The 27,524-nt window shown below is 39.4% G+C and overlaps 1 protein-coding gene across 3 annotated transcripts in view; it reads right to left on the minus strand.

The window, feature by feature from the left end:
• THRB (thyroid hormone receptor beta) overlaps nt 1–27,524 on the minus strand; it is a gene marked incomplete at its 5' end in the record, with an annotated part of 542,677 nt that overhangs the window by 23,302 nt on the left and 491,851 nt on the right. For 2 of the 3 annotated variants that reach the window (XM_082258824.1, XM_082258825.1), the window contains one exon: nt 5,275–5,375. In XM_082258824.1, coding sequence (XP_082114950.1) covers nt 5,275–5,375 — 101 coding nt within the window. Of the gene's footprint in view, nt 1–5,274; nt 5,376–9,038; nt 9,367–27,524 lie in introns of those variants that run through there. The other variant, XM_082258823.1, reaches the window with a different exon arrangement.

Below are 27,524 nucleotides of genomic sequence, written 5' to 3' on the forward strand. Positions count from 1 at the left end.
CCTCACTTTGGCCTAGTTTTTCTTTGCTACGCAGTGCAACATATCTTTACATAGATGCACAGAGAACAGTCCCTGCTGTAACGGATGACCTGGTTCTCCCAGACGGGATCTCGACCTGCAACAAAGATACTGAAACCCTTATTACTATATGGTTGTCTTCTCTGGAATTGTATATTGCTCCATAAAGTAAGTCACATCCTCACATACATCCTCAAAACCCTTGATATTCATTTAAAATTTTCATTATGTGCACAGTTATTGCAAAAAATCTACTTGTAAGGGTTCTTAGAGCACCTTTCTACTTACTAAAACTGAACTCACTACTGAGATACTGTCTCTTAGCCTGAGATTCATATTACTATTTTCACTCCTCCAAAGCCTTCTCCTGAAATGCTACCTGTGGAATCTAATAATTTGGAAGGTGCTTTCCCTTTTCCAGGGGATTTAATGGCGTGGTCTCTGCCTACTGTGGATGATCAGGTCATCCACCTTAACCACTTAAGCCCCGGAGGATTTTCCTGCTAAACGACCAGGGGGTATTTTGCGATTCGGCACTGCGTGACTTTAACAGACAATTGCGCGGTCGTGCGACGCTGTATCTAAACAAATTTGGCGTCCTTTTTTTCCCACAAACAGAGCTTTCTTTTGCTGGTATTTGATCACCCGTGCGATTTTTACTTTTTGCGCTATAAACAAAAAAAGAGCGTACATTTTGCAAAAATAACAATATTTTTCACATTTTTTTATATGAAATTCCCCCAAAAAAAATGTAAAAATCAAAATTTTTTTAAAATTTTCGGCCAATTTGTTTTATGCTACCTATGTTTGGTAAAAAAAATCGCAAAAAGCGTATTTTGATTGGTTTGCGCAAAAGTTATCGCGTTTACTAACAAAGGGAAAGATTTCTGTCATTTTTGGTGTTTTTTTTTTAACGTGTAATGGCTTTTTTGACACTTTTGGGGTTACCAGTGACATTTCTACAGTAATCAGTGCTATATATATGCACTGTTACTGTAAAAATACACTGGTAGAGAAGGGGTTAACTTTATTTGGGAGGGAGGGGCTGTGTGTGTCCCTAGGGGCGTGCTTTCTACTGTGATTGGCTGTGGCTTGAGCTGTAAGGACACTGATCAACGGATCTACATAATAGATCCGAGTGATCAGTGTCTTTACAGCGAGGAGAATGACAGGTGGCTTGTTTACACAAGCTGCCTGACATTCTCCCTCTCCCCTGCCGATCGCCGAGTGACCGGCGGACATCGGGTCAGCTGGTCACACGCGCGGGGGGGGGTCCGTGACCGCGCGGGAGCGGGAGCGTGCCTCCGCGGGCGCGCGCTCGCTCCCCAGAGCCTCACAGGCGAGCGACGTAGACCTACGTCACTCTGCCTGTGAGGGGCTGACTGCCGCAGTAAAAATACTGTGAGCAGTCGGCAAGCGGTTAAAGAATACACCACCAGAAGTTTATAATGTTCTTCAAATATTTAACTTACTAACTTTCACTTGAATTTTGTTCTCTCCTGCATAGCCTCTGTGCAATACGTACTCCGTGCAGTGCACCCTTCTGACCAATGTATTTTGTGCATTAAGCACCTCTGAGCCCTGTATTCTGCACATTGCACACTCCTGATCCCCGCACTCTGTGCATTACACACTCCTGAATCCTGCACTTTGCGTATCATGCCCTCGTGCCACTTGCACTTGGTGCATTGCACACTCATGAGCCCTGCACTATAGATGCTATGCTGTGCAATTCATACTCAAACACTGTACTTTGTAGACTGGGGTTTCCATGACATACCCCTGCCCACTACATTGCAATATATACTTATAAAGTTCTTCTTTAAGGTAGGCTGTGTCCAGAAAAACATATGTAATGGAAAAGATTGATTGTTTACAATTATTTGGAAATGCTAGTGCAAGGGTTTGCCTATTAGTCTCATACTTGTGGCACAGTATTTAAAGCATTTTTAAGCAAATTTTGTTGATAAAAGGGATGTGGCATGTGTGTGCTAGGTGTACAGTAAGTCAGCTTAGATTTTATTTAAAGTGATTGTAAAGGAAAAACATTTTTCTAAAAAGAAAATAACAAACATGTCTATACTTACCTCTTCTCGCAGTCCCCCACTGACGCTGCTTGCTCCTCCTCCCTGGCCAGTGCACCAACGGGAAGCCACTTCTCATGGGGGCACTTGTGTGTGCTTGCTCCCGAGCCCCACTGCTGCATCTGCTGACACAGACAGAGGGACCCCACCCCCGCACTCTCTCATTACTGGTTTTGATTGACAGGACTGGAAGCCAATGGCTCCTGGTGCCCTAGCAAAGCCAGTGAGACCAGGAAGTGAGGGGAGAGAAAAGCTGCAGACATGCACAGCGCTGGATCAAATGAGGACTCAGGTAAGTATAAGGGGAGTAGGCTAAGGGGCAACATTCGATGCCCAAACATTTTTTACCTTAAAGCAAGGAATGCATTAAGATAAAAAATGTTTGGGCTTTAGTATCACTTTAATCAAGCCTTTTAAGCACCTTTCAATGTTAGGAGATTTTGGATACACCCAACATTCATTGTGGTGCATGAAGTGCAGCCTCATTCTTCTACTCTGGGTGTCCAGAGATGCCCCACATTTTTCACAACCTAGCAATGACCCTGATGCCCTCTACTCTTCTATTCCCCTTAATGGAAATCCTTACATTTTTTTACTGAAAACCAGTGTCCTAAACCTTGGCATTTCCAGCAAAAAAATACTAAATTTTGAATTCCTTCGATACATCACATTTCATCCCACTGCACTCTTGAGAGAATCTACATGATAATCTTGAAACTTTTCTTTCATAGTTCACAGTAATATTACTGGCTTTCCTAATCTAGGGGACAATTCTCCCTCAAGTCTGCTTTTTTTAAAGCAGTCAGTTAGTTTTTTGTCTCTCTAGATCAAATTTTTCTTATTTGAACATTAGTAGTCCTTATCCTAAGGATACATCATTCATTTGCAAGGAATCAACGTTTACTAATTCTTCTGTACCTCCTTAGAGGGCCAGCAAATAGCACTCACTGTTATCTAATGGTCCTGTTCCTCTTGGGAAATTGTAAGTCCAGAAACCTTAGTGGCACCTGATTCCTGGAACATAGTTTCTAATACTCATTGTGCTCTTAAGCAGATTTTTAACCCTAATTCCTCTGCGATGACTTCTGCTCCTCACAGTCCAAAATGTACTAACTTCTAGAATAATATATTTTATACTCAGTCAGGTAGAGTTTATTATAGCTTTCACATTTCTCAAACAATTTTAGGTGTGAATAGCATAGATTCCTTCTCATGCGTCTGCTTTTCTTTGTCTATTGGTATTACAATTTAAATTTACCCCTACCTATTCTCTTCTAGAAGTCTTGTTTGTCACCCCACACTCTTATTTTCAAGAATGGCAAGTTGCTATCCTTTTGTTTGTACTCTTTCTCCATTTCAGTATTCTGTTTGGAGAGCTCCTATAAGCAAACCTACATCTTCTGATTTCTTCCTATATGTATCCCTTGCCTTAAGTTGGCCATAAATGGTCAAAGTTTTTTTGTTTATTCCTCGATTTACACAATCAAGGTTACTAGAGTAACCCTCCCCACTGAGACATTTTATTCTAACAGCGGAGAACCTTCGCTGCCAGAATACACCGATCAGTGGCTACAGCCGCTAATTACGAAAAAAAATTCAACAAGTCAGTTTGACAGAAGACGATCGTTAGGAGGACTTCTTTCAAGCGGGAGCAGCCACACATGGATTGAAAATTTTCCCTGCTGAAAATGTTGAATTTCAAACCATCTATGGTCAGCTTTGAAGTCAGGGGCTAAAGATACCTTTTCTAATCTTTTGACTTATCTAGTTCGTTTATTTTTATGGACAAATTTTGTCTGTCCTATCCTCCTTTCCCTGACGTCAGGGATTTGATATACCAGGCTTAGGCCTTTATACCAGTAGTTTTCTTTTTGTTTATTTGTTGTTCCAAACTCATTGCTCCTTTAAGTACTGGTTTTCCTCTTGGAGTTTGTCAATCTTGATCTGAAAGGCCAGGCATAGATATCTGATCCTAGATATCTTCCATTGATACTGTCCTTTCCCATATAGGTGGTCCCTGGGTTACAAACATACGACTTACAAACGACTCCTACTTACAAACGGAGGGAGACAACAGGAAGTGGGAGAAAATCTACCCCTAGGAAGGTTAACTCGCTCCTGTAAGAGTTATCATGGAAAAAGGTGTCTCCCCTGAAGCTTCATCACCGATCCTTGTTTCCACAACAACCCAACATTTTCAAAATCCAATTGTCATAGGGACAGAAAGTGAGGTGAAATCTTCTGAGCAGGGGCACAAACAGCAAAACAAATGTTACAGGGGTGTTAACCCTTCCCTATGCTATCCAAAAAACCTATAAATGATTTTTTTGGCTGGAGCTACACTTAAAAAATGTACCTGTTCAGACTTACAAACAAATTTGACTTAAGAACAAACCTACAGACCCTATATTGTTTGTAACCTGGGGACTGCCTATATTTGGTAAACCTCCACTCAAGCGTTAATTCTAGTAAAATGTCATGATTACTGGTTTTCCCAGCGGCTTTCCCCACTCCACAGATGGACTGCTTTTGGACATCCCACATGTTATAGATATTTTTACAATCCTGTATCCTTCAATGGAAGAAATGTTTGTACTTACCATAAAAGTCTATTGAGGGATACACCCCTGTGTGCTTTTGGCCTTAGAACTGTAGAACTTGCTTACAAAAATGTAGTATGATAGTTGGAGGCAGGGTTATATGGGAAACCAACTTGACTTTTTTTGTGTTCTGACCAAATATTCTGTAGGCAGCAGTATAACCCATATAACATAGACTAATCTACTATTCTTTATGTCTCAATGAATTCAGAGAAAAAAAAAAGATTTAACACTTAGTGCAAAAAAAACTTTTTTTTAGCTTTGGAAGTATTATGCAGAGAGTGGGTATCAGCTTTGGTGAAGTAATGTGTTTTTTTGCTTTGTACGTGGAAACCATCAACTGCATTTTGAACTCATTTATCAGAGTATCTCCAATAAAAGCCACAAATTAGAATCAGAACACGTTTGATTCTAAATGGTGACAGTGGGTGAGTAAAGGTAACAAAGTATTCTAAGTTTGGTATCCTGTTATACAGTGCATTTCTTATGAATTAATCAAAAACCATTACAGCTAACATGACATCCTTGTATGCAGCAATAGACCATATGTTAGACACATTTTATTTATTTACCTTGCATCCTTCACAGGTGATGCATCTATAATGATACCCCGTAGCCTTGTCTCCACACACCACGCACAGTTCATCTTTATCTAAATAGCTGGGTATGTACCCTATAAAAGAAAAAAAAGTAACATTCATTAATTCAAATAAGTTGGGAGAGAGAATCTTTAAATATGACACACATCAAACATTCTATCAAAAAATAAGTCATTATCCATATTAAGAAATTTCAGATCTTAAATAATACCCCAAAACTGTGGTTTTTGCAGAAATATAGGACATACAGGTTAATGTGCATGCATTTGAAATGTAATTTGAAATTTTAAGAACAAGTTTCAATCGCAATGAATTAAACAGGGTGATTCTCAAAAACACATGGGGGTTATTTACAAATGTGTAAGCTATGTGTAGTGAATCTCTGGTCACTTCAACCATCCAGTTGTGTAAGAAATGGTTCGGCTAAAGTGACCACAGGGTCGCCTAAATTCACCCCAGGCCACACTGTAGTAAATAGCCCACATAGCTTTGATTTAAAAAATCCACTCCAGCCAAGTTTAATAAATGTCAATGACAAGATACCATTCACCAACATGCACTCATAGCCAAAAAATAGCTGGGCCTTTTAACTTATAATACACATGCAGTGATGTGGATCAAAACATAACTTAAATTTTCGTTTAGAGAGGGTCAGCATCAGGATAATAAAATGTAATTTCTGACTAGTTGTTAAGATTTTCTGTACATCACTCTCTTCCTTAGTACATATAGGACAAAGACTTAGCTTATGCACACTCACAATGACACACAGTCATGCTGGCATACTTTCTCTACAATACTCCCCTTTTACCTTACTTGGTTCTTTGATCTGGAGAAATCTGAACAATTGCCCACCCAACAACCCCTTTGAATCCCTGTTATTGTGGCACCAATACACATACTACACAATCATCACATTTTACCAGTATTATTAGACTTATATGCATAGCTTTCTGATTATTATAGTACAGACATGGGCTGTGTTATTTACGTTTTAAAATTGATTTTCTGTTTTCCATTCATCTATCACAAGCAATGCTTTATTTTCTGACAACAAAAAACGTATAGCGCTGTTCATGGCTCTAGAAACATTGTATCACCAAACAATTGCCAGAGATTTCATGACTTGCTCAATAAAGCATGAGCATGCCATGTTTGAGATAGGCATTGTCAGCAGATGATTGCTGCAAGTACAAGGACAAGGCCGCATTCTGCTATTTTCATAATCATTTGACCACAGTAAGGTAAAGAAAAATAAAGCAACACATACTGTATATGTGCAATGTTAAAAGTGCAGTATCTTACAGCAACTGGTCACTTTTCACTGCCTGCTAACAGATTTCTGATTGCTATTGCTTTCTGCTTTTTTTTTATATCATTGTTACTTTAAATGCCTGGCTGGATAAAGCTAGTGTTGAGTATTTAGTTATATTAGCCTGAATTCATAGAGCTAAGACACCAGGATAAGTATCTTTGTTAAAAAAAAAGTTATTTTCAGTTGAACCAATGAAATTTGAGAAATACAGTCACATGTATAAAAATTGAGTGCCTTAGGCTGGTGTTAAAGCTTTGTGAATTGAGACTTGTGCATTGATTTACTAAAGTCTGAAATGTATCGAATTGAACTGAAGAGGGGAAGTGTTCATCTATGCATCCAATCATGTGTAGATGTTACTTGAATTTACATTATACTCAATAAGACCCCTAGTGTATATACAGTATGTAATACAAGCGTATACTACACAAAGATAGATAGATAGATAGATAGATAGATAGATAGATAGATAGATAGATAGATAGATAGATAGATAGATAGATAGATAGATAGATAGATAGATTCAAATAAGCTGTGTCTCCTTTTACTACTTTAAGTGCAAATACAACAAGAAAGGTTAAAAGAGGACACCTGCTCTCTTGGCTTTTAATGAGTTACTATAGAGACTTCATTAAATCTAAATCAATGCTGATCAATAAGGACAAGCATGTCCTTTGAGTAACCTTCTGTCCTCACCACTGGATTAATTGATTCTGTTAGAAAATTCAATAATGTTGATTCTATATTAAAGATGTATTTATTCTTCAAAAAATATATAACTAAAAATTAAAATTCCAGTTCATTTACTCTAAACTGTAATTATTACTGTGATACAAATCTATAAAAAGTACATAGCAATACTGCAATCCAATCTCATACTTTTAGATAGATAGATAGATAGATAGATAGATAGATAGATAGATAGATAGATAGATAGATAGATAGATAGATAGATAGATAGATAAAATTCTATGTTTTTTTATACCTTTAAGCCTGCAAAAAAAAATTACATGCCTAAATGTTTTTAGTTCTACCATTTTTTTTTTTTTTTAGCACTAATGTTGTTTTAAATAGTGAAATTTTATGTATATGCTGATTATTTTTTATGTGCAGTGCTGTTGTTATTATTATCATTTATTTTGACCACACAATAATGTCAGCTCATTAAAACTAATATTGTTAGCTTTCCTAGGAATTCACATTAGTAAAAAAAATTTAAATCCCAGCTTCACGGCAATTATAATATAAATGACACAGGGCAACATATTATTCTAAACATAAAATCATAGGGGTTAAAATAAAGAGTTTTTTTTGTAGGGTATTTTCATCTACAGAAATAAACCCCAACTTTTAAACTTAGTTTTGTAGGGTATTTTCATCTACAGAAATAAACCCCAACTTTTAAACTTAGTTGTAAAACTATGATGATAAAAGTATCTGTAAAAAAAAACAAAAAAAAACCTATATGGATTTAGCAATACTGGATTGTACATTCTAAAGTTCTCTAAATAAAACTGTTTTGTTTGCAGAAATAACGAGGAGCCATCGGTTCTGTGTTCTAGTCAGGCTACATCACTAGTTAAATCCATGAGTCACTGTGATAAAATGTATGCACCTACATTGTTTGGTCATAAAGTTTTCTGGGGATAAAGATACACTGCATTAGTTCTATAGGATATCCACATAATATTCTGAAAAGTAAAAAAAAGTTCAGTTCTTTCACCAGCTAAAATAAAGGTAAGAAAAAACATTGTCATAAAGAATGCAGTACAGTTTAACTGTAAATTAGACACATTTTAAATCCTTAATAGCAAAGTGTCTGCATATTGTTAATTCATATTGAATGATGTGACATTATGGGAAATTGGATTACAATAAAATCTAACAATGAAAAGACTAGCTACAATATAGGCAAATATGCTTAAATATTAAAAAAAAAAAAATCCTGATCACTTTATCAGTACCACGTCAATCCAGATAGACATTCTAATGTAGACATTTCAGTCCAGGATCAATTCAGAAGATAAAAACTTTATGTCTAAAGGGCTTTATATAAAGGACTTTGATGTGACAGGTACTATACTGCAACAGATGAAAGATCACATATATACTGTAGCTAGTGAGAGAAACTGGAGGACACAGAAATGTGCTCACAGCACATACAGCAGACAATAAATCTATAATTCAAGCACAAAGGAGAATAGCGAAATGTTAAGAGAAATAAAAACATTTTAATCTCCTAGCAACCTGAAATACGGCTTTCGGCTGATTACAGATGAGCTCTTAAATGATGGACAGGAGCTAAAACTATGCAACTTTAAATGATCACAGACGATGGATGCAACAATGCTGAGACAATGATGTGAATGAGCCCCTTTTGTATGGATTAAGAAAAAGAAAAATCAAGCAGACCCGTCCCTACCTTTTTTCTGTGAGAACATCGGAGACTGTCCTTGTGCAAAAGTTGCTTTTTCCTCAGAGAAATACCCTGGTTGGTTGTATGAATTCAGGGCCATGTCCATTTCTGAGTACTCGCTTTTAAACATGTTTCCAGGGTAACTAGAGGTATAAGCCTGATTCACCGCCCAGGCCTGATCCATATATATATTATTGCTGTGTAGGACATGAGGCTCACAAGAACTGTAGTTCTGACTATCTTCGATATAAGTGCAATATTCATTGGGCTGCATGCAGTAGGTGTTAACAGCAGGCTGGGGCATATCATACATTTCTTGAATGCAGTAGTTCATTTTGATTTTCCAGAACCAGCCTCTACTTTACACAGACACTACACACACACACACACACACACACGCATAGAAATAGAGTCGAGAGAGGAAAAAAATGAATATCAAGCAGTGGCTGAAATCTGCCTCAAAGCTAAGCACCCAGAGTACGATTTGGAGCAGCAACTTCTGTGCTAAGGACCTATTTATATCTGCCATGCCACACAGCAGCCAAACATGTTGGAAAAGAGATTTGTAACAGTTTAAGGTCCTAATCTATGAGCCACTGCTAAATCCCAGGGAAGATGGCTGCTCAGACAGGTAGCAGGGGGTATTAGAGACACAACACAAGCAGGGGCAGACCCCCAATCCTGTCTTGGGCCTATAACTTTGCAGGATCATATTTAGTGCGACATATGAGTGCTGATACTTTACATGACATCTCGAGGAGTAAAGCCGAAGTGAGACAAGGGGCTATTGAAAATCCTAAAATCAATAAGCCCGAGTTTTTAACTTTATCCTTTTAGAAATTCAATAAAGGAACCTAGATGACCCATACCAGAATTTAAAAGGTAAACACGGCAGCAACCTAATCCACGATCAGTTCTATTGATTTGGTGTTACAGCTTTAACCGTGTGGTAAAGCAGAACCTGCTGTGATGGGTGTATTGATTGGCATTCATGTGCTGTTTCTGTTATTTTTAACCCATTGTGCATGTTTTACACAATGTTGTACATGTAAAAGGATGTAAGAAATGAGTACTGACGACTGGATAGACCTTCATTGTTGTATTTTTTTTTTACATATTTTTTTTTTATATTTCTTTTATTAAAAGAATGCTCTTGCCTATTAGAAAGTTTATTTACAGCATGTAAATTTCATATGGGATCAGTATCAACATCTTTGATTAATTTAATAGCATGTTAACGATGAATTCAGAAGAACCCAATCACGAAAACGTTATATAAGTTTTAAAATGCTGTCAAATTATGCAGATATCATTTAAAAAAAAGCTGGCAATGCATGCCATGAAAGTATAAGTCACTGTAGTTTGCTTACCTGTATACGTATACTATGCTGTCGTGATATCAGTTATTGTTTATCTCACTGCTATGCCCTTTATATTTTGACCCCATTTGTAATGCATTGTTTGATTGATCACTTGGCTGCTTATCCTGTTATGTTTGTCAAAACTCAATAAAAATTAATGAAACTAAAAAAGTATAAGTCACTGTTGTCCCATCAGGAAAGCCCCTCTGATAGGCCATGCAGCCATAACTGGAGTAAATACATATAGACATGAAGCTGCTGCAAAGAGGCTACATGAGATCAGCAGCACTTAGATACAACAAACACAAAAAAAATGCAAAAACTTTTTTTTTTTTTGTGTATAATTGGCAAGTATTATACCCAAGCTTCTATGTTTACATTGTAATTAATAACACAAATGGGGCTCTGCTCATTACATATGCATGAACTTAGTTTCAGATTGCTGTCTCCGCTGCAGGTAGTGCTCAACCACAGCTGCAGTGCAGAGGGAGAGGAAGTCATAAGGAACAGGGTTCCTCTATGGTTACCTGAGTCACTGGGGCAGCAATCCAATCGGATGCTGTTCGCTCATGTGACTCTGACAGCCATTTTAGTTGTGACAGAGTCTATTTATGACCATGGCTTCTGGGTTTGGCAAGCTTTATGCGTGTGGGTAGAGTAGGGAAAGGTATCCTGTCTTTGAGGAACAGTACTAGCGATAGGGAAAGGTTCCTGGTGAGGAGGGAAAGTGTAGGGTTGCATCTCTCTGGATACCTTCCTGATTGGGCACGAGACAGCCAGGCCACATTCTGTCCCCTCTCAACAAAAGCTGTCGGTTTGGCTGATATCTACTTCTTAACGTTACTGGAACTTTGAGTGTGCCCGGTTGGGTAGCTGTCCCACAAGATTTGTTGTGAACTGTTGCTGTATTACTTCAATACAAGTTTTCCATCGCACCTGACCGTGTGAGATATTGCCTCCACACCAAGCTGCACCTCACCTACATGCAGGTTTGTGCTTTCTACTTAGGCCTCATTCACACAAGTGTACAACAACATACACCCATGCGATGGCTATGTTTGCCTGCACGGGGATGCACAAGTGTTCCATGCATCCCAAAGCAGGCAGTTTCATTTATGTTAATTGCTATGAAATGGTTCCCCCTAAAGCCGCTGCTCCCAATTGGACAGCTGTGCAGGCGCATGGCCCATGCGTGCAATACCTGTGCATTCCCATGCGGCAAACACGACCTTTGCACAGGTGTATGCTGTAGTATGCCCGTATGAACGAGGCCTAGAAGTGGTGTAATGATGGGAAACCCACATACTCATTCCACAGACAGAGACGTAATATTTGCTTAGGGTTTAAATCATATCAGGGAGTTTGGAAGCAGTTGCTCCTCCATGCCCGGCATAAGGTATTCATGGTAATTTAGTGACTTGCTCATCATAGTTTAGAGAAGAATTTGGCACATGCTGCTCCTTTAAAAATAAAACTTACAGTTCTTTATTCTACCATCAAACAGTAACCATAAATGTCATGTGCCATATACCCACAAATAATTGAGACAGACAGACAGACACAGGGATGAGGACGAAAGCAAGCAAAATTCATGTATGCTTCAGGGCATTTTATGAAGGTTATAAATCACAACTCCAAACCTGCCTTTTAATACCCCATGCTCAAACAATTAAAGTATATGTAAATCTAATCACTAAAATCTCATATAAGCTTTAACATGTTAATGTTATTCCAAAGTTATTATTTTTTATTAATATTTTTAATCTGCAGCTTTTAATAACTTAGACATAGTGATTCTACCACGATGAGCCTCACTCAAGCACTTTTATAGGGTGACAACTCTCTTTCCCTGTCTACCATGACTGCTTCTGTGTTGTCACCCTATCACACAGGCTTTGAATGTCATTCAGTTGGGGTTCAGTTAGTTACTTTAAAATTCTCCTCATCTGTAGTCATTATTATTGCAGCACTATCTCAATCTCATCCAAAAACAGCACCATTATTAGTTAAAACCACCTCTCAAACTGGACAACCAATGGGTAGACAGGGCTTAAGTAGTATTCCAAAACCATCCCCTTTAGCCTACACTTTTTAGTGACAAATAGTAAGTAGTCCAAAAAATAGGTATGCATGTCTCACAGCTTGACAAACCCAATAAAGGAGAAGGACCAAGCTTGTTTGGTTGTACTTATCTTTAGGATCGCAGGAGTGCAGTTCGTTCTGCACTCCTGTGACCGTTTTTTAGTTGACAGTGGGCTGACATTACAGAGTCGGTACAGGCTAGGGCAAGATTGCGACAATATGGTCGGGATCTGCCCACATGCCTGGACCGGCACCTGGCTCGGCCTCTCAGCAAGCTCCTGAGAGCCTTGGGCAGCTGCTCCCACTCCATCAACAGCCCAGCGCTCCAGTAAGGGCTTGGCAGAGCAGACTGCTCTCTGAGCTCTAAAACAGAATGGCAGCCTGTGGAGCAGGATACATTCCAGAGAGTACTTTCTATTATGAAAGTCCCTCAACTCACACCAAGTTAAGTAGACTCTCCAATTGCAATGGTAGACTTTATGATTGTAGGGATGACTGAATCTGAAAAGCCCTGTCCTCCCTGCAATCATGCCATTAAAGCCAGTGACCAGGGAGCAAGCTGGATCACTGGATCTTGGGTTAGATGATCTAGACAATCCAGGAAATCCCACAGTGTAAAGGTAGGCAAGGAAAAAAATGGATGGGGGGAAATGCATGTGTCAGATTAAACTGATCCCACAGTGTCACCAGAGCATCCACTGTAAAGGCCCAGTGGTCCCTGGAGCTAGCAACAAACCTAGGGTCACGTTTGTTGTTGAATTAGGATGCAAAAAAGGTCCACATCTGGTGTTTCAGACCTATGGCAAAGGGTTTGATAAACATCTGCATGGAGAGCCTATTCCCCCAGATTTAGGAGCTGACGACTGAGAAAATTCACCAGCAATTAGATTGACGTAGAGACGTAGATTGTATACAGGGCTATCCTGCAGCTCTGCCCAAAAGAGGATCAAGTCTTTTTACTTTACAAGGGCACGACTTCTGCTGCCATGGCCTGGATGTAGGCCACAATGGCCCAATAATTCAAATGAAACTGGTGGTCTGGGTCTTGGCACAGGGGTAAGGCTGGTTTGGAAGGCTGTGTCTTAGAACACTGAGAAGTACAAAAGGAACCCTTGCTAACCTAAAGAGTAGTAGATCTACTGATAGAGGTAAAAGCCCTTTTCTCTGGGGGAAAACAATGGTCCTTCCACCTGTGGTCTCCTTGATATACTTATCTAAGGATGGACCAAACAGGTATTTGCCTTCAAAGGGTAACTGTTCAAGTTACAAGTATTAAAGACAGAGCATCAGGCATGTGTACAGAGAAAGGGTTCAGCCTTGACCATCACACAGTAGCATAAAATTGAAGGATGAAACTGGAAAAATGGATCTAGGGTTTTAGGCCATAAGTTTGGTTTGGACAGCAATAGTCTGGCAGGCTGCCATAGACAAAAACTATCAGTTGCATGGCAGGGCCCACCAAGGCAAAGAAAGCCTTAAAGGAGGGCTTACAATCTTTTATCTATCGGGTCTTTAAACACTGGGTTATCCTCCATGGAAGCCATGAGGGTCTGGAGAGGGTCTGGAGAGGGTCTAAATGGCTGGATCCACTAACCTTAACCACTAACCTTAACAAGAGCTCTTAACAAGAGCATATAGCTTTAATCAGTGCTACAATAGTCTCCTTAAGTTTATGAGAAATGTGCGTAGCAGTCACATCTTGATCTGATGTCTTAGATGGTGACGAGTCTTCCTTAGATGATGCCTCTTCCTTCTCTATTGTATCTGGCCAAAGAAAAAATATAAAGACTAATTCTGGAAGGAGGTTGGAAGAGCATGGAAGTGACCCCTGCTGCCTAAGGCCTCAACAAGACCATACATTCTGCCCATGAAATTACATTGTGTCAGAAAATTCCTCTCTTGAAAGAAAGTATAAGGAAAGTGGTTGATAGCCCAGTTGAATGACCGATTGAAGGAAGGGACTCTGATTTGGGACAACCATCAGAGAAAAGGGCCCTGGACCAATATACTACAACCCCAATGAAGCTAAAAACTGACACCTTATCTTTGTGCTTATGGTCTATCATGTCTGTAAAAAAATGTCCCCAGATGGGTACTTACACCCTCCATAGCAGTGGAGCAGGAGCAAAGCCTTATTGTAAGCAACTTGTAAAGCCACCCAGAACCAAGACTCAGATTCTGTAACCCAGAATCAATGGGTAGGTGCAGGTGCAGCAACCTTCCTCAAAATGAGGTGCACATGCACACAAGCTGCTTCAAGCCTCTTAGTACAGCGAACTGAGAAAGAAAGCGCACAGCACCACACCAGAAGCCCTTCAGCAAGACAACTAGCACTAAAATTCCATTAAATTTGTCCATCCTGGAATGACTAACCAAACCAAAAGACGGGTAAAACTAAATAGGCATCCTGGGATAAAAGGTTTAAAAGGGTTCTGCCCTGCACTCACCATGCCAGTGGCAGGAAAAAGAGGCATTTACCCTTTCCTTGCTTCACCCCCCCACAGTTATCATACCCCTGCAGGGGTCTTCAGAGACTAGACTCTGCATCAGGCAGATCACAGCCACACAGTGCACTACCCATAGCTGGTTTAAATGAAGAAGAAGAGGGTCCTGGTATGATCCCATAGGCTCTACCGAGGAGTCAACTGATCTGGAAGCTGCATAAAAGGCTGGAGTAGCTATGGTGCATCAATAGGAAACATCTCTGAAGAAATCATTCAGACAGCGAGAGAAAAAAACATCTATAGAAAAACAAGGCATTTCTCATTTTAGAAAAGAGGTCCATCACCTAAGGACACTAGCAAATAACTGTTATGTCCCTGCAGCCTTTAGTTTTGCCAGCATCCAATCATGTGAAGTAGACATGTGCAGAACGGAAATTTTTTTTTGTTTTGTTTCGGATAGATTCATTATGTTACTAATTTTGTTTAGTTAGTTCATTTCATAATTTGTTTAGTTTCCTTTATTAATTTTCTAACAAATTCAACATTTTTTGGAACAATTTGAATTTAGATTGGTTAAAAAATGATTGACTGCTTCAAATTCTGTGTGAAAAGTAGCTGGTCGTGTCCTTAACAACCGATGATTCCTCAGCTGTCAAAGGGCTTCCCTGCTGACAGCTGATTGTAAACAGAATTGCTGGCGAAAAAAAAATTCTGAAAAAAACACATGGTGGGGTCCCCCCATTTCATACCAAGCCTTTCGGGTCTGGTATGAATTCTAAGGGGAACCCCATGCAAAATGAAAAAAGAATGAGGTGGCTCAATAAGCAACTAGCAACCCTCCCCCCTTCCTGAATCATACCAGGCCACATGCCCTCAACATGGGGGGATGCTTTGGGTAAGAGGGCCTCGTCCCCCCACCCAAAGCACCTTGTCCACATGTTGATGGGGACAAGGGCTCTTCCCCACAACCCTAGCCCAGTGGTTGTGGGGGTGCGGGGTTTGACTTATCATGATCTGGCAGCCCCCTTTAACAAGAGGGGCCCCAGATCCCGGCCCCCATGTGAATGAGTTTACTCATTCATTAAAAAAAAGCTTTTTAAGTTAATAAAAACACAACACCAGTTTTTGACAAGTCATTTATTGGAAAAAACATAAAAATGTCGACCTGATTGAAAAAAAAAAACCCTGCCAAACACGACTACTCCTCTCAAGGGATATCACAGGTAAACATCATGGGGGTTGGGGTTACCCAGTGACGTAACCAGATGACCCTGCCCCCATGTTTATCTGTCATTTAGGAATAACATTCACACAATGAGAGGTAGACATGGGGGCAGAGTCACCCAGTTACGCCACTGGGTAACCCCACCCCTATGTTTACCTGTCATTGATCTGTATCCCTGGGCATGAAAGTTGTATTCGGCAGGGGATGTTTTTTTTTTTTTCAGGTTTGGGTTGGCATTTTTATGCTTTTGTTAAATAAAAGATTTGTCAAAAACTGGTGTTGTGTTTTTTTTAACCCTTTGTGCACTTTTTGGTAAATGAGTAAGGGTACTATGTACGCCATACCCTTGTTAAAGGGGCTTCCAAATTCTGATAAGTCTCCACCCCACCCCCACAAACACTGGGCCATGGTTGTAGGGAAGAGGCCCTTGTCCTCATCAACATAGGGACAAGGTGCTTTTGGGGGGATCCCCCTACCCTAAAGCACCCCACATGTTGAAGGCATGTGGCCTGGTATATATCAGGATGAGGGGGGGGTTTGTTCGCTCGTCCCACCCCTTTCTTGTCCTGCCAGGCTGCATGCTCAGATAAGAGTATGGATTTTGCCAATTTTTAAAACATTTTGGCATAGGGTTCCCCTTAAAATTCTATACCAGATACGAAAGGCCTTTAGATTTACCAAAACCATATAATATGAGGTCAAACCTAAACACTTTCAAATTGTATGCATTTAGGCAGGGCCTTGCACTACATACAGTAGTTGAAGGTAAATCTAAGGGAAATTGAACAACAAAAATTGTATAATGTGTATCCAGCTTAAACCCAAAAGCAAACATTTAATATATTGCAGTTTACCAATTATTAGATGTGATGGCTTGCTTTTATTTTCTTTTTTACTCTTTCTTTCCCTTATGTTTACCTGGTGATCCTGCCAGTAAGTCAATGTGTTCAACAGAACAAACCCTCCTGCAGATGTGGCAGTTGTGACAAACCATCTGCCACTGGCAGTGGTGCTTACAATGATCAGCTTTTCTTTATTTAAAACTTTTAAAGGTTTGCTATAACTGAATATAAAGTAAGGCTTCAATTGGTTTAGTGTATATAAATCTTCAAGTATATATAGCATTCCCCTCCTCCCAGGCTGGAAACGCTGCTGTTCAAAGGTGCCCCTGTGCTCATTCATCCAGAGTGGGGGCACTCTAATGGCACTTTTCCACTGCAAGTACCGGCTCGGCTCTACTCAGCCCTGCTTGGCCCGGTTTGCTTTTCCACTGCTGGTACCGCATGGTACGGTATTGGAATGGTTCGGTACGGTTTGGTATGGTTTGCTTTTCCACTAAAGTAGTACTAAAGTTAAGTGGGTGGGATAACAACGATTCTCTGGCCAATCAGTGGCTAGTAGTGACTGCATTCAAAGGATTGTGGGATATGGTACCGGTATGGTACATCTTGGAAGCACAATCAAGGTGGTACTGTTTTAGAGAGCCGTACCGTTCGGTTTCATGCAGTGGAAAAGCGCCGCCATACCGTACCGTACCGAACCGTTCCTACACCGTACCATGCGGTACCAGCAACGGAAAAGCACAAAAGCGAGCCGAACCGTACGGTTCCATGCAGTGGAAAAGCACCTTAATACAGGAGGTGTGTTACTGGCCAGATCACCAAGTGAGAACAGAGGGGAAAAAAAGCATAGTAACCCAAAAAAAAAAAACAAATACAGCCACCACATCTAAGGATTGGTAAGCTGCCATATATTACATTTTGGATTTTGGATTTATTACCACTGTCCATTCCCCTGCACACAGCCTCAGCGTATGTAATTGACAACTAAGCCTATGTTTAGAAGCTGTGATCAGAAGCCACTCTCCTGCACACAAGCTCAGAACTCTTTGTTTACGTTTACTGAGGCTGTGTTCAGGCTGTAATTCGGAAGTTAGGAAAATTAAAATAATTGCCCAGAGGGGCAACAGTGTGTTCAAATTTGTGATCGACCGATATCGTATTTATTGCCGATACCGATATTTTGGTCATCGCATATCGGTATCGACCGATATTGGCCGATATTTTCGTACATTAAAACATTTTTTTTTTTTTGACAGGTACTCTTGTGGAGGGATCTGGGGGTCTAAAAGACCCCAAACCCATCCTCTGCACTTAAAAGCATTCAAAAAGCCAAGTTTGGCTGTTTTGAATGCTGTCATTTTTTTCAATTTGGCGCAGAGTACCCGGAAGTGATGTCATGACATCACTTCCGGGTTTTTACATGGATAACTGATCAGAGCATTACGAGGCAACCGACCGTCGGTACCGGGGTAATGCCTCTAGTTGCAGGCACCACTCCAGTGCAAGCACTTTCCCGAAATATCGGCAATATCGGTTACCTCAAGTGCCGATTCCGATATATCGGGGAAAGTACATATCGGCCCTCGATATATTGGCTTTGCCGATAATCGGTCGATCCCTAGTTCAAATGAAGCACTTTTATATTTATAAATAAAAATGTAGGCATGTTTTTAAATATTGTTTTGATGAGTTTTACATATTGGTGCTATTGTTTGACTCCAAACTAATGGACATGTGACAAGGTCAAACAATAGCATCAGTATGTAAAACTCATTGAAACAATATTCCTGCATTTTTATTGTGCTAGTATTATTCTATAATTTAGGCCCCTTTCACACTTTTCACTTTGTCCGACCTAAAAGTTGCGGGATTTTGCTGCGATTTTTTGGCCGTGATTTTGACTGGACTTGAAGCAATGCCTGTGTAATCTTGAGGTCTATGGACCTCAAAACGCATCAAAGTTGGACCAAAATAGTGCAGGGAATACTTTGAAGTCGCTGCAACTTGAAGTCGAACAGATATGAACAGTACTCATTGGAAATCATGGAGTATGACTTGTCATGCAACTTTGCAGTCCCAAGTCGCAGGACAAGTTGTGCAAATGTGAAAGGAGACTTACTGCTTACTGGGCACCTCATTCCAGGTCACTTAATCAAAGAATCATAGGTATTCATGCTGTTTATGGGCAGTGCTGGGTAGCAAGTTTCAGCACAAATATCCTTAAAATACTCAATGCAGAATTCAATATTTTGTTTCAACAACTGTATAGTACATGTAGACAGATACACATATTACTGGACACTTACACATATAACATAGGGTTTTTTTGTTCAATCAAATACTTTTTACACATATACAGAAAAAAACGTTTACCAAATGTCCTTATAAAACAACACAATTTAAAAAATAAATACAATATTTAATCAATATAACAATAATTTGTTCCAGTATATAGCAGTCATCCTAAGGAATGTTAACATTACAACACACTCAGTAAATGTAGCTAGTTTCCCCACCATAGACCCATCATAGACCAGCATCACTATTGGCAGAGTAGTGGAGACTTAGTATGGGGAAGATAACCAAGAGGACCAGATTTTATTAAAATTATTTAACCCCTGTGTTTATAAGTAAGTGGCTCTCTATCCAGCACAGCATTCACTGCCATGCACCACTGTACACAAGTTGGAAGGTTAGAAGACAGACAACTTTGACAAATAAACTTATGGGAAATAACTAACAAATGGGTAAAATACATTTTCTGAGAAAAAAAATAGTCAGTCCTCTGGGAATATACCCAACAGGGCAAATTTAGGATCAGGAGTCAATTGAATTGAACAAAGTTCCAATTAAATATGAAATATATCTATCCAGTATCGAAATAACTTAGGACAGTGCCATAACATATGAATCAATGTGCCTGTATGCATACTACAACAAGGGCAATTAGGGGAAGGTTGGCGACCCCAAGAAAACAATTATTGCAGGGTACAATAGGCTCTATGGAGTCGAAAAAGCTGCACCAGTTTTTGGAAGGAGGAAAGTGAAACTTTTGGAAGGAGCTTTAATGCCACTGCCCTCTGATCCTTCTTTAGATTGCCTATATCTTTACTCTATATCTGTCTGCTTTTAATCAAGGTTTTGGAGCTGACTGCCCTTCTTAAGTCTTCATATGAATCACCACTTTTTAGAATCAGACGGCGCCACCACCATTGAAAGAAAGTTCGAAAAATTTAAATATATTGGATCCAAACGAGACTGTAATGCGAGGCAAAGTTGTGGATACTGAAAAAATACTTTATTTGACAAGTGATACTGTTTTACAATAAGGTCAAATGATACCATAGTGCCTCCATCATACAATTGATGAAGATATACAAGACCAGATTGTTTCCAGTGCTCAAAACCAGTACTTTTGGAAGATTAAAATTATTCCAGATAGGCATATACTGCATGTAGGCTTTTTTGACCAATAGTAACACACACAGCATCCCAAACCTTATGTATCAACAGAAAACCTGGGGAGGAGCAGTGCGTCCTAAAATGACCTGCCTCCAGCAAGGAAACAAGGGGGTCCTTAGACAAAGGGAAAGAAGAATGATCACAAAGGTCATTTTCTGCCCACCCTGCCATCTGTTGCATCTGAGATGCCAAAAAATATAATTTTGCATGTTTCCATGTGCATTCTATCTGTCTAAATATACATTGGGTTATTTAAAAACTGGACAATTCAGTAGCATAAAAAGAATCTGGGGCATCCACACTATTTTATTAAAGTTGACCCTCCCCACTACTGACAATGGTAATTTACACCAAACAGCACTAACCTTTTTTTCCCAGGTATGAGGGGGTATTCAAGGGACACTTCTACTCACAACTATTTAAAGATGTGACCAGCTTTTTTAGAGTAGCTACGGCTGGGAGGAGGGGCTCTCTGATGGGGTCTAAAGGCTTCATTATGGCATTTTCCCAAATAATGGAGAATATTCCATAAGTAGTATTTAGGGACATTACTGCGCTAATGGAGTGTGTGGTATCACCTAAAAAGAGAAGAGTATCATCTGCATCCCCCATAGATCTTTGAAAGCCCACTATTTGTGAGGACTGTTAAACAGAGGATTTTAGTAAGTAGAAAAGGCAGCAAGAACAGTGGGGTTAAATGTTATGTATGTAAGCCCTAACAATGAACTTCTCTTTTTGGTCATCTTTGGCTACTACAAGATGTATGAGCTAGCAGAAAAAAACACATGGAGAGGAGAGGGGGGGGGGGGGGTGGTGGAACAGGTACTCTACAGCAAACCATTTGATACAGTTCCAAATACTGATCTCAAAAATAAGTTGTACAATCTGGGACTTCACCCTTGGGTGGTTCAGTGGATATCAAGTTGGCTAAATGATAGATATCAGAGTATGCTTGTAAATGGGGTACATTTGGAACATAGACCAGTCACTTGTGGTGTGCCACAAGGCTCTGTTTTAGACTGTACCAGGTCCTGTTCTATTTAATCAGTTTGTAAGTGATATAAAGGAAGGTTTGGTGGGTAAGGTATGTATTTTTGCTTAAGACACAAAGGTGTGTAATAGGGTTGATATCCAGAGTTGTATAAAGTACTCGAAACCCATACTTGAGTAAAATTACAAGTGCTCGATCAAAAAGTGACTTGAGTAGAAGTACTAAAGTATTCAACATTTTTTGTACTTAAGTATTGCAAGTAGTTTTTTTTAAAAATGTTGCTACTCAAGTACTGAAAGTAAAAGTACCAGTAGTTTTGAAAAAAAATTGCTACTCAAGTACTGAAAGTAAAAGTACAAGTACTGTGTTATGTAGTTATTAAAGAAAGAAGTCAAAAGTTTGAACATCATATTGTTTTTTATTATTTCAAATGCAGCTTTTATTTATACATACAGTAGCATTTATTTTCGTATGCGCTGATAATACACATGTTTTGAGCTTCATGAAACCTGCCATCTACTGTTCTGGCAGTGGTAATTTTTATAATAGTAACGAGTAACTATGCAGCACAAAAAAAAAATATCACTGTAGAAGTATTGAAATCATCGAAAAAATGTAGTGAAGTAAAAGTGGAAGTAGGAGAAAAAAATTCTACTCCAGGAAAGTGCAGATACCGCCTTTCGGTACTTAACCTCCCTGGCGGTATGATTATGTCAGGAATTACATACAAAAAGCGGTACAATTCTTTTCATGGAAATTTGGCGTTATGTATTATAGGCCTACAATTCTTAGTAATTACTGACTTAAACCTGACCAAAACAAGAGTCTAGTAGACATCCCAGATGTGATAAATTTGAAACACAAACACGTGAATTATAATCGAATCAATAATATTATTTTATTATTTAATATATAATATATATAATAAAATTATATTATTGATTAGATTATAATTCATGCATTATATATTATATATAGATATATGTGTGTGTGCATATATATATATATATATATATACATATATATATGCATACATATATATATATATATATATGCATATATATATATACTGGTGTGTATATATATATATATATGCATGCATATATATATATATATATATATATATATACATATATATGCATATGCATATATATATATATATATATATATATATATATATATATATATATATATATATATACATATATATATATATATATATATATAATATAAAATGTGTTTTGTGTTTTGTGCAACGTTTTTTTTTTTTTTTTTTTAATTTCCCTCCATAGTTCCGCTCCCATGCAGCATTGCTGCTGCAGGGAACGGAACTAGGAAGTGATCAGAGTGACGGAGACCGAGGGAGGAGCGGCGGGACTCTCGGCTGGCGGTCACAGCAATGAGAGATCATCGCTGGATCGCCAGGATAAGGTAAGAGAACACCGCTGCGCTCTCTGCAATCCACCCCGAGCGTGACTCGGGGTTACCGCTCCTGCTATGAAAAACCAACCCCGAGTCACGCTCGGGATTACCGCTAAGGAGGTTAAGTACAGTAGTGAAGTAGTTCTACTTAGTTACTATACATCTCTGTTGATATCCCTGGAGGAGTCTGTAACATGGAACTTGATTTGGCATTGCTGAAAGATTGGTTAAAGCAGTAGAAACGGCAGTTCAATGTTTCTATATGTAAAATAATGCACCTTGGAAAAAAGAAGCCTTTCACAGAGTACAATATTGGGGGTTTAGTGTTAACCTAGTACTACAGAGGTAAACAAATTGGGGTTACTTATTTCAGATAATTGCAAAATGAGCAAACAGTGTGGCCAGGTGAGAAAAGAGAATACAATTTTAGAATGTATCACTAGGGGGTTACCCTAGAAGAAAGGAGGTCCTGATTCCCCTATATAACTATAAATAGACTTCATTTAGAATACTGTGCCCAGTCCTACAGACCTTACTTACAAAAAGATATTAATAAGATAGAATGAGTCCAGAGTTGGGCAACAAAAATGGTGAAAGGTCTGGGGGATAAAACATATCAGGAGAGACTTCAGGCCATTCATATATACAGTCTTGAGAAAAGAAGGGAAAATACATGATTGAAACCTTTAGTACAACTAAATGCAAAGCTATTTTTTAGTTTTGGACAGAGAGGAGATGGATTAGAACTCTTGTCAGTTTCTATCACTGTCTGTGCGCCAATTAGGAAGATTTACCCTCTCTATTTGTCCTGAATTTTGGGTTGTCCCCAGAAAATTAATAGAGGAGAAATCTTTCAATGGATACAATAATTCTGGTGACCTGGGGATCCCCATGGGATTCCTTTAATTTGCAGGGCTTTCCTTTAACTTCCTGTTTTGGCTATGGGGCAGGAAGTGAAAGGAAATCTCCCCAATGGGACACAGATGGTAAAAAACGACTAATGGGCCATACACACTATAAGATTTTCTGAAGATTTTTTCCTTTAGACTTACCAAAACCATATAATATGAGATCAAACCTAAACACTTTCAATTTGTATGCAATCTGGCAGGCCCTTGCAATACATAGAAAAGGTAAATCTGAAGGAAATCTAACCACAAAAGTTGGATAGTGTGTATCCAGCTTTACTCTATCCAAAATGGGGGGAAAAAATTGCCTATAGTTCTAGTTTAAGGGTGTAAACTGGGTATTTTTAATATGAAGTTGAGATCAAAAACACGGGGACATCACCTCAAACTCGCAAGAGGAAAGTTTAACACTAACCTTAGGAAGTATTATTTTACCAAAAAAGTAACTGATGCTTGGAACAGACTTCCAATGAAGATAGAGAGTCAGTCAACACTAAGTGGATTCAAACATAGATTCATACTCTGACAAAAAAAGTTAAAGTAAATGGGGCAGACTCGATGGGCCACTTGGTCATTTTTCTGCTGTCACTCTTCTATGTTTTTATGTTTGGAAGTGTGGAATACTTGCAATGACTGGAGAGCAGAGAAGTGGCAGCTTTTCAAAACACGGGCAGCCAAAAAAATTAAAGTGTAACTCCACCTTTGTTGAGAAAAAACATTTCCCTCTGGGCGATCTCTGTACATTGCAAGGATTGTAACAAACTTTGTTGCAGATTCCTCCCTCTTGTTATTCTGAGGAAATCATTGTTTGTTTCTCTGTGCCTCTGTGCTGAGTGGGACAAATGGGAGTGGTTTCATAATTATTTGTCAGCTGTGGCCACTGCAGGGCTCTAATGAGGAAAGCTGCTGGGCCTGTATCCCATTAAATGTGTTTCTATTGGGAGTATCTCACCAAAAATGACATTTTTGTTGCAGGGGATGCCAGAAATCTGACTTGTGTCTTAAGCAGACTTCTGGAAAAATTGGTGAGCCAATCACACAAGCAGGAAATGATGTTTCTGGGGTGTGGTCAGTATACATTCTGTGTACAGAACACTTCCAGGTAGCCATATTGCATTGCATTTTCAGAAATTTACAACGGCTGCAGATTGAAAAGGAAAGGTCATTTTTAATAACATTCAATTACAATATGATTGTGTCGCAATTTTATAGCCTAAATAGTTTTTTCTTTATTTGCTATTTTTATTCCCCACAAAAGTGGAGTTACCCTTTAAGTATATAACTTCTTCTTTTACAGGCAACCTCTTGGCTAAAAGTGACCTTGTTGATCTTCCCATGGGGCAGAAAAGTTAGATATTGGTCCCACCTCTCCTCTGGTGAGTATGTTATCTATGTACACTATATTTTCAAAAGTATTGGGACGCCTGCCTTTACACGCACATGAACTTTTTTGGCATCCCAGTCTTAGTCCTTAGGATTTAATATGGACTTGTTCTACCCTTTGCAGCTATAACAGCTTCAACTCTTCCAGGAAGGCTGTCCACATGGTTTAGGAGTGTGTCTATGGGAATAGTTGGCCCTTCTTCCAGAAGCGCATTTGTAAGGTCAGGCACTGATGTTGAATGAGAAGGCCTAGCTCACAGTCTCTGCTCTAATCTATTCCAAAGTTGCTCTATCGGGTTGAGGTCAAGCCTCTGTGCAGGCCAGTCAATTTCCTCCACCCCAAACTCACTCATCCATGTCTTTATGGACCTTGCTTTGTGCACTGGTGCGCAGTCATGTTGGAACAGGAAAGGCCCATCTCCAAACTGTTCCCACAAAGTTGGGAGCATAAAATTGTCCAAAATGTCTTGGTATGCTAACGCCTTAAGAGTTCTCTCCACTGGAAATAAGGGACCAAGCCCAATCCCTGAAAAACAACCCCGCACCATAATCTCCCGTCCACCAAATGATTTGGACCAGTGCACAAAGCAAGATCCATAAACACATAAATGAGCGAGTTTGAGGTGGAGGAACTTGGCTGGCCTCAACATTTTTGAGATGAAATAGAGCGAAGACTGCAAGCCAGATCTTCCCGTCGACATCAATGCCTGACCTCAAAAATGCGCTTCTGGAAGAATGGTCAAACATTCCCATAGACACACTCCTAAACCTTGTGGACAGCCTTCCCAGAAGAGTTGAAGCTGATATAGCTGCAAAGGGTGGGCAAACTAATTATTGAACCTTACAGACTAAGACTGGGATGCCATCAAAGTTCATGTGCGTCTAATGGCAGGTGTCCCAATATTTTTGACAATATAGTGTATATATTTATCAATCTCTTTTTTCCTTATGGATGTTTTTTCACTTTTAATCAGTGTAAGCAAGGGGGCAAGAGGGAGGGGGCATTTAAAAAGTGGAACTTGCATTTTATGTGCAATGTCCTCTTCAAGTTAGCCATTGCAAAAAAGTATATTGCTCGAAATGTATTGCCAAGCCACTGAGGCAGAAAGTATATTTCCAGCCAAGTACCATGGATGGTACTTTATGGAAAGAATCCTTGTCAGCTCTGTTAGAAGAAATTTAGCTTCCATCATATGTACTGCTAGACCATGATGTTCATATAGATGCTGCTTGTTTAGGAGATCGTTTTTTCTGTTTGTTGTCTAATGTGGTAAACAGATTCAGCTGAAAATGCTGCCAAAAATGTTTTTTTTTCTAATGTAGCACAACAACAATGTTTTTCAAGGTCTAATTGGTTACCTAGGAAACAGCTACCTAGACACCCAGAAGAGTAAATAAAATTCATATTAGGATTTTGCAGGAATGTTTGATTCAGGTTAGGAGCTGCAGCCAGGACATTGTTGATCTGGGCTCGACCTAGACTGGCTCACGACTTTAGTCATCATCAGTGCTGCAGTTCCTTCCTTTATCTCAGAAATAAAAATATGGAGCTTTTTTTTATATCTAAAACTGCCTATGGACATTATAGTTCAATTACTTTATATTTATAGATTTCAATCGTTTCTGTGTCCAGAGAAAATGCCCCCAGTACTGTTTTTCCCCAGGAGAACAATAATTAGATAAAAAAATCAAGTCACAATAGACCTGCTACCCTTATCCATACGGTATCGAGTCAACCACTTCTCGCCCAAGGCCATCATATGACATCCTGGACTTTGAGTGGGGACATCTCAATGATGCCTGGTCACAATGACTCCCCCCCCGGTGCCCTCTGGTGCTTCTACCAGCTCACCCATGCGACCGGTGGGCAGGAGAAGGAATCCGCCGACGGTGGAAGTTCACCATAGAGAATACTGGTGACCAGATGGTCCCCTGGAGTCTCTATGACCTTCGGGGGCCTGGGAGCAACATTATGACATCTTGTCTGGCCCGGAAAATGTAAACACTGCCATTTACTTGGCTGGAAAGTCAGAGATGTTTTTTTTTTTTTAATTACAGTCTTTCCTGCCTAGAGGAGAGATGTGGGGTCTTATAGAGTGTAAAAAAGTGTAAAAAAAATAAAAATAAACAATAAAAAAGATAAAAAATGTAAAGCGCCCCCTTCCCCACGTGCTTGCATGCAGAAGCAAACTCATACGTATATATACTATATAGAAGGTTCACAGATGCTCTGGGATCATTTCAGAGAGAACAACGGTCAGCTGTGTTTACAACAGCTGACCATCTTTCTCTCTCAGTGAGGAGCAATCGGTGCCACCAGTCCCGTGGATCGTCATCCCCACTGCCTAGTGGTACGGCAGTTCACACAGCCG

This window comes from Pelophylax lessonae (assembly GCF_965119305.1).
Source record: "Pelophylax lessonae genome assembly, chromosome: 5".
Taxonomy (NCBI): domain Eukaryota; kingdom Metazoa; phylum Chordata; class Amphibia; order Anura; family Ranidae; genus Pelophylax; species Pelophylax lessonae.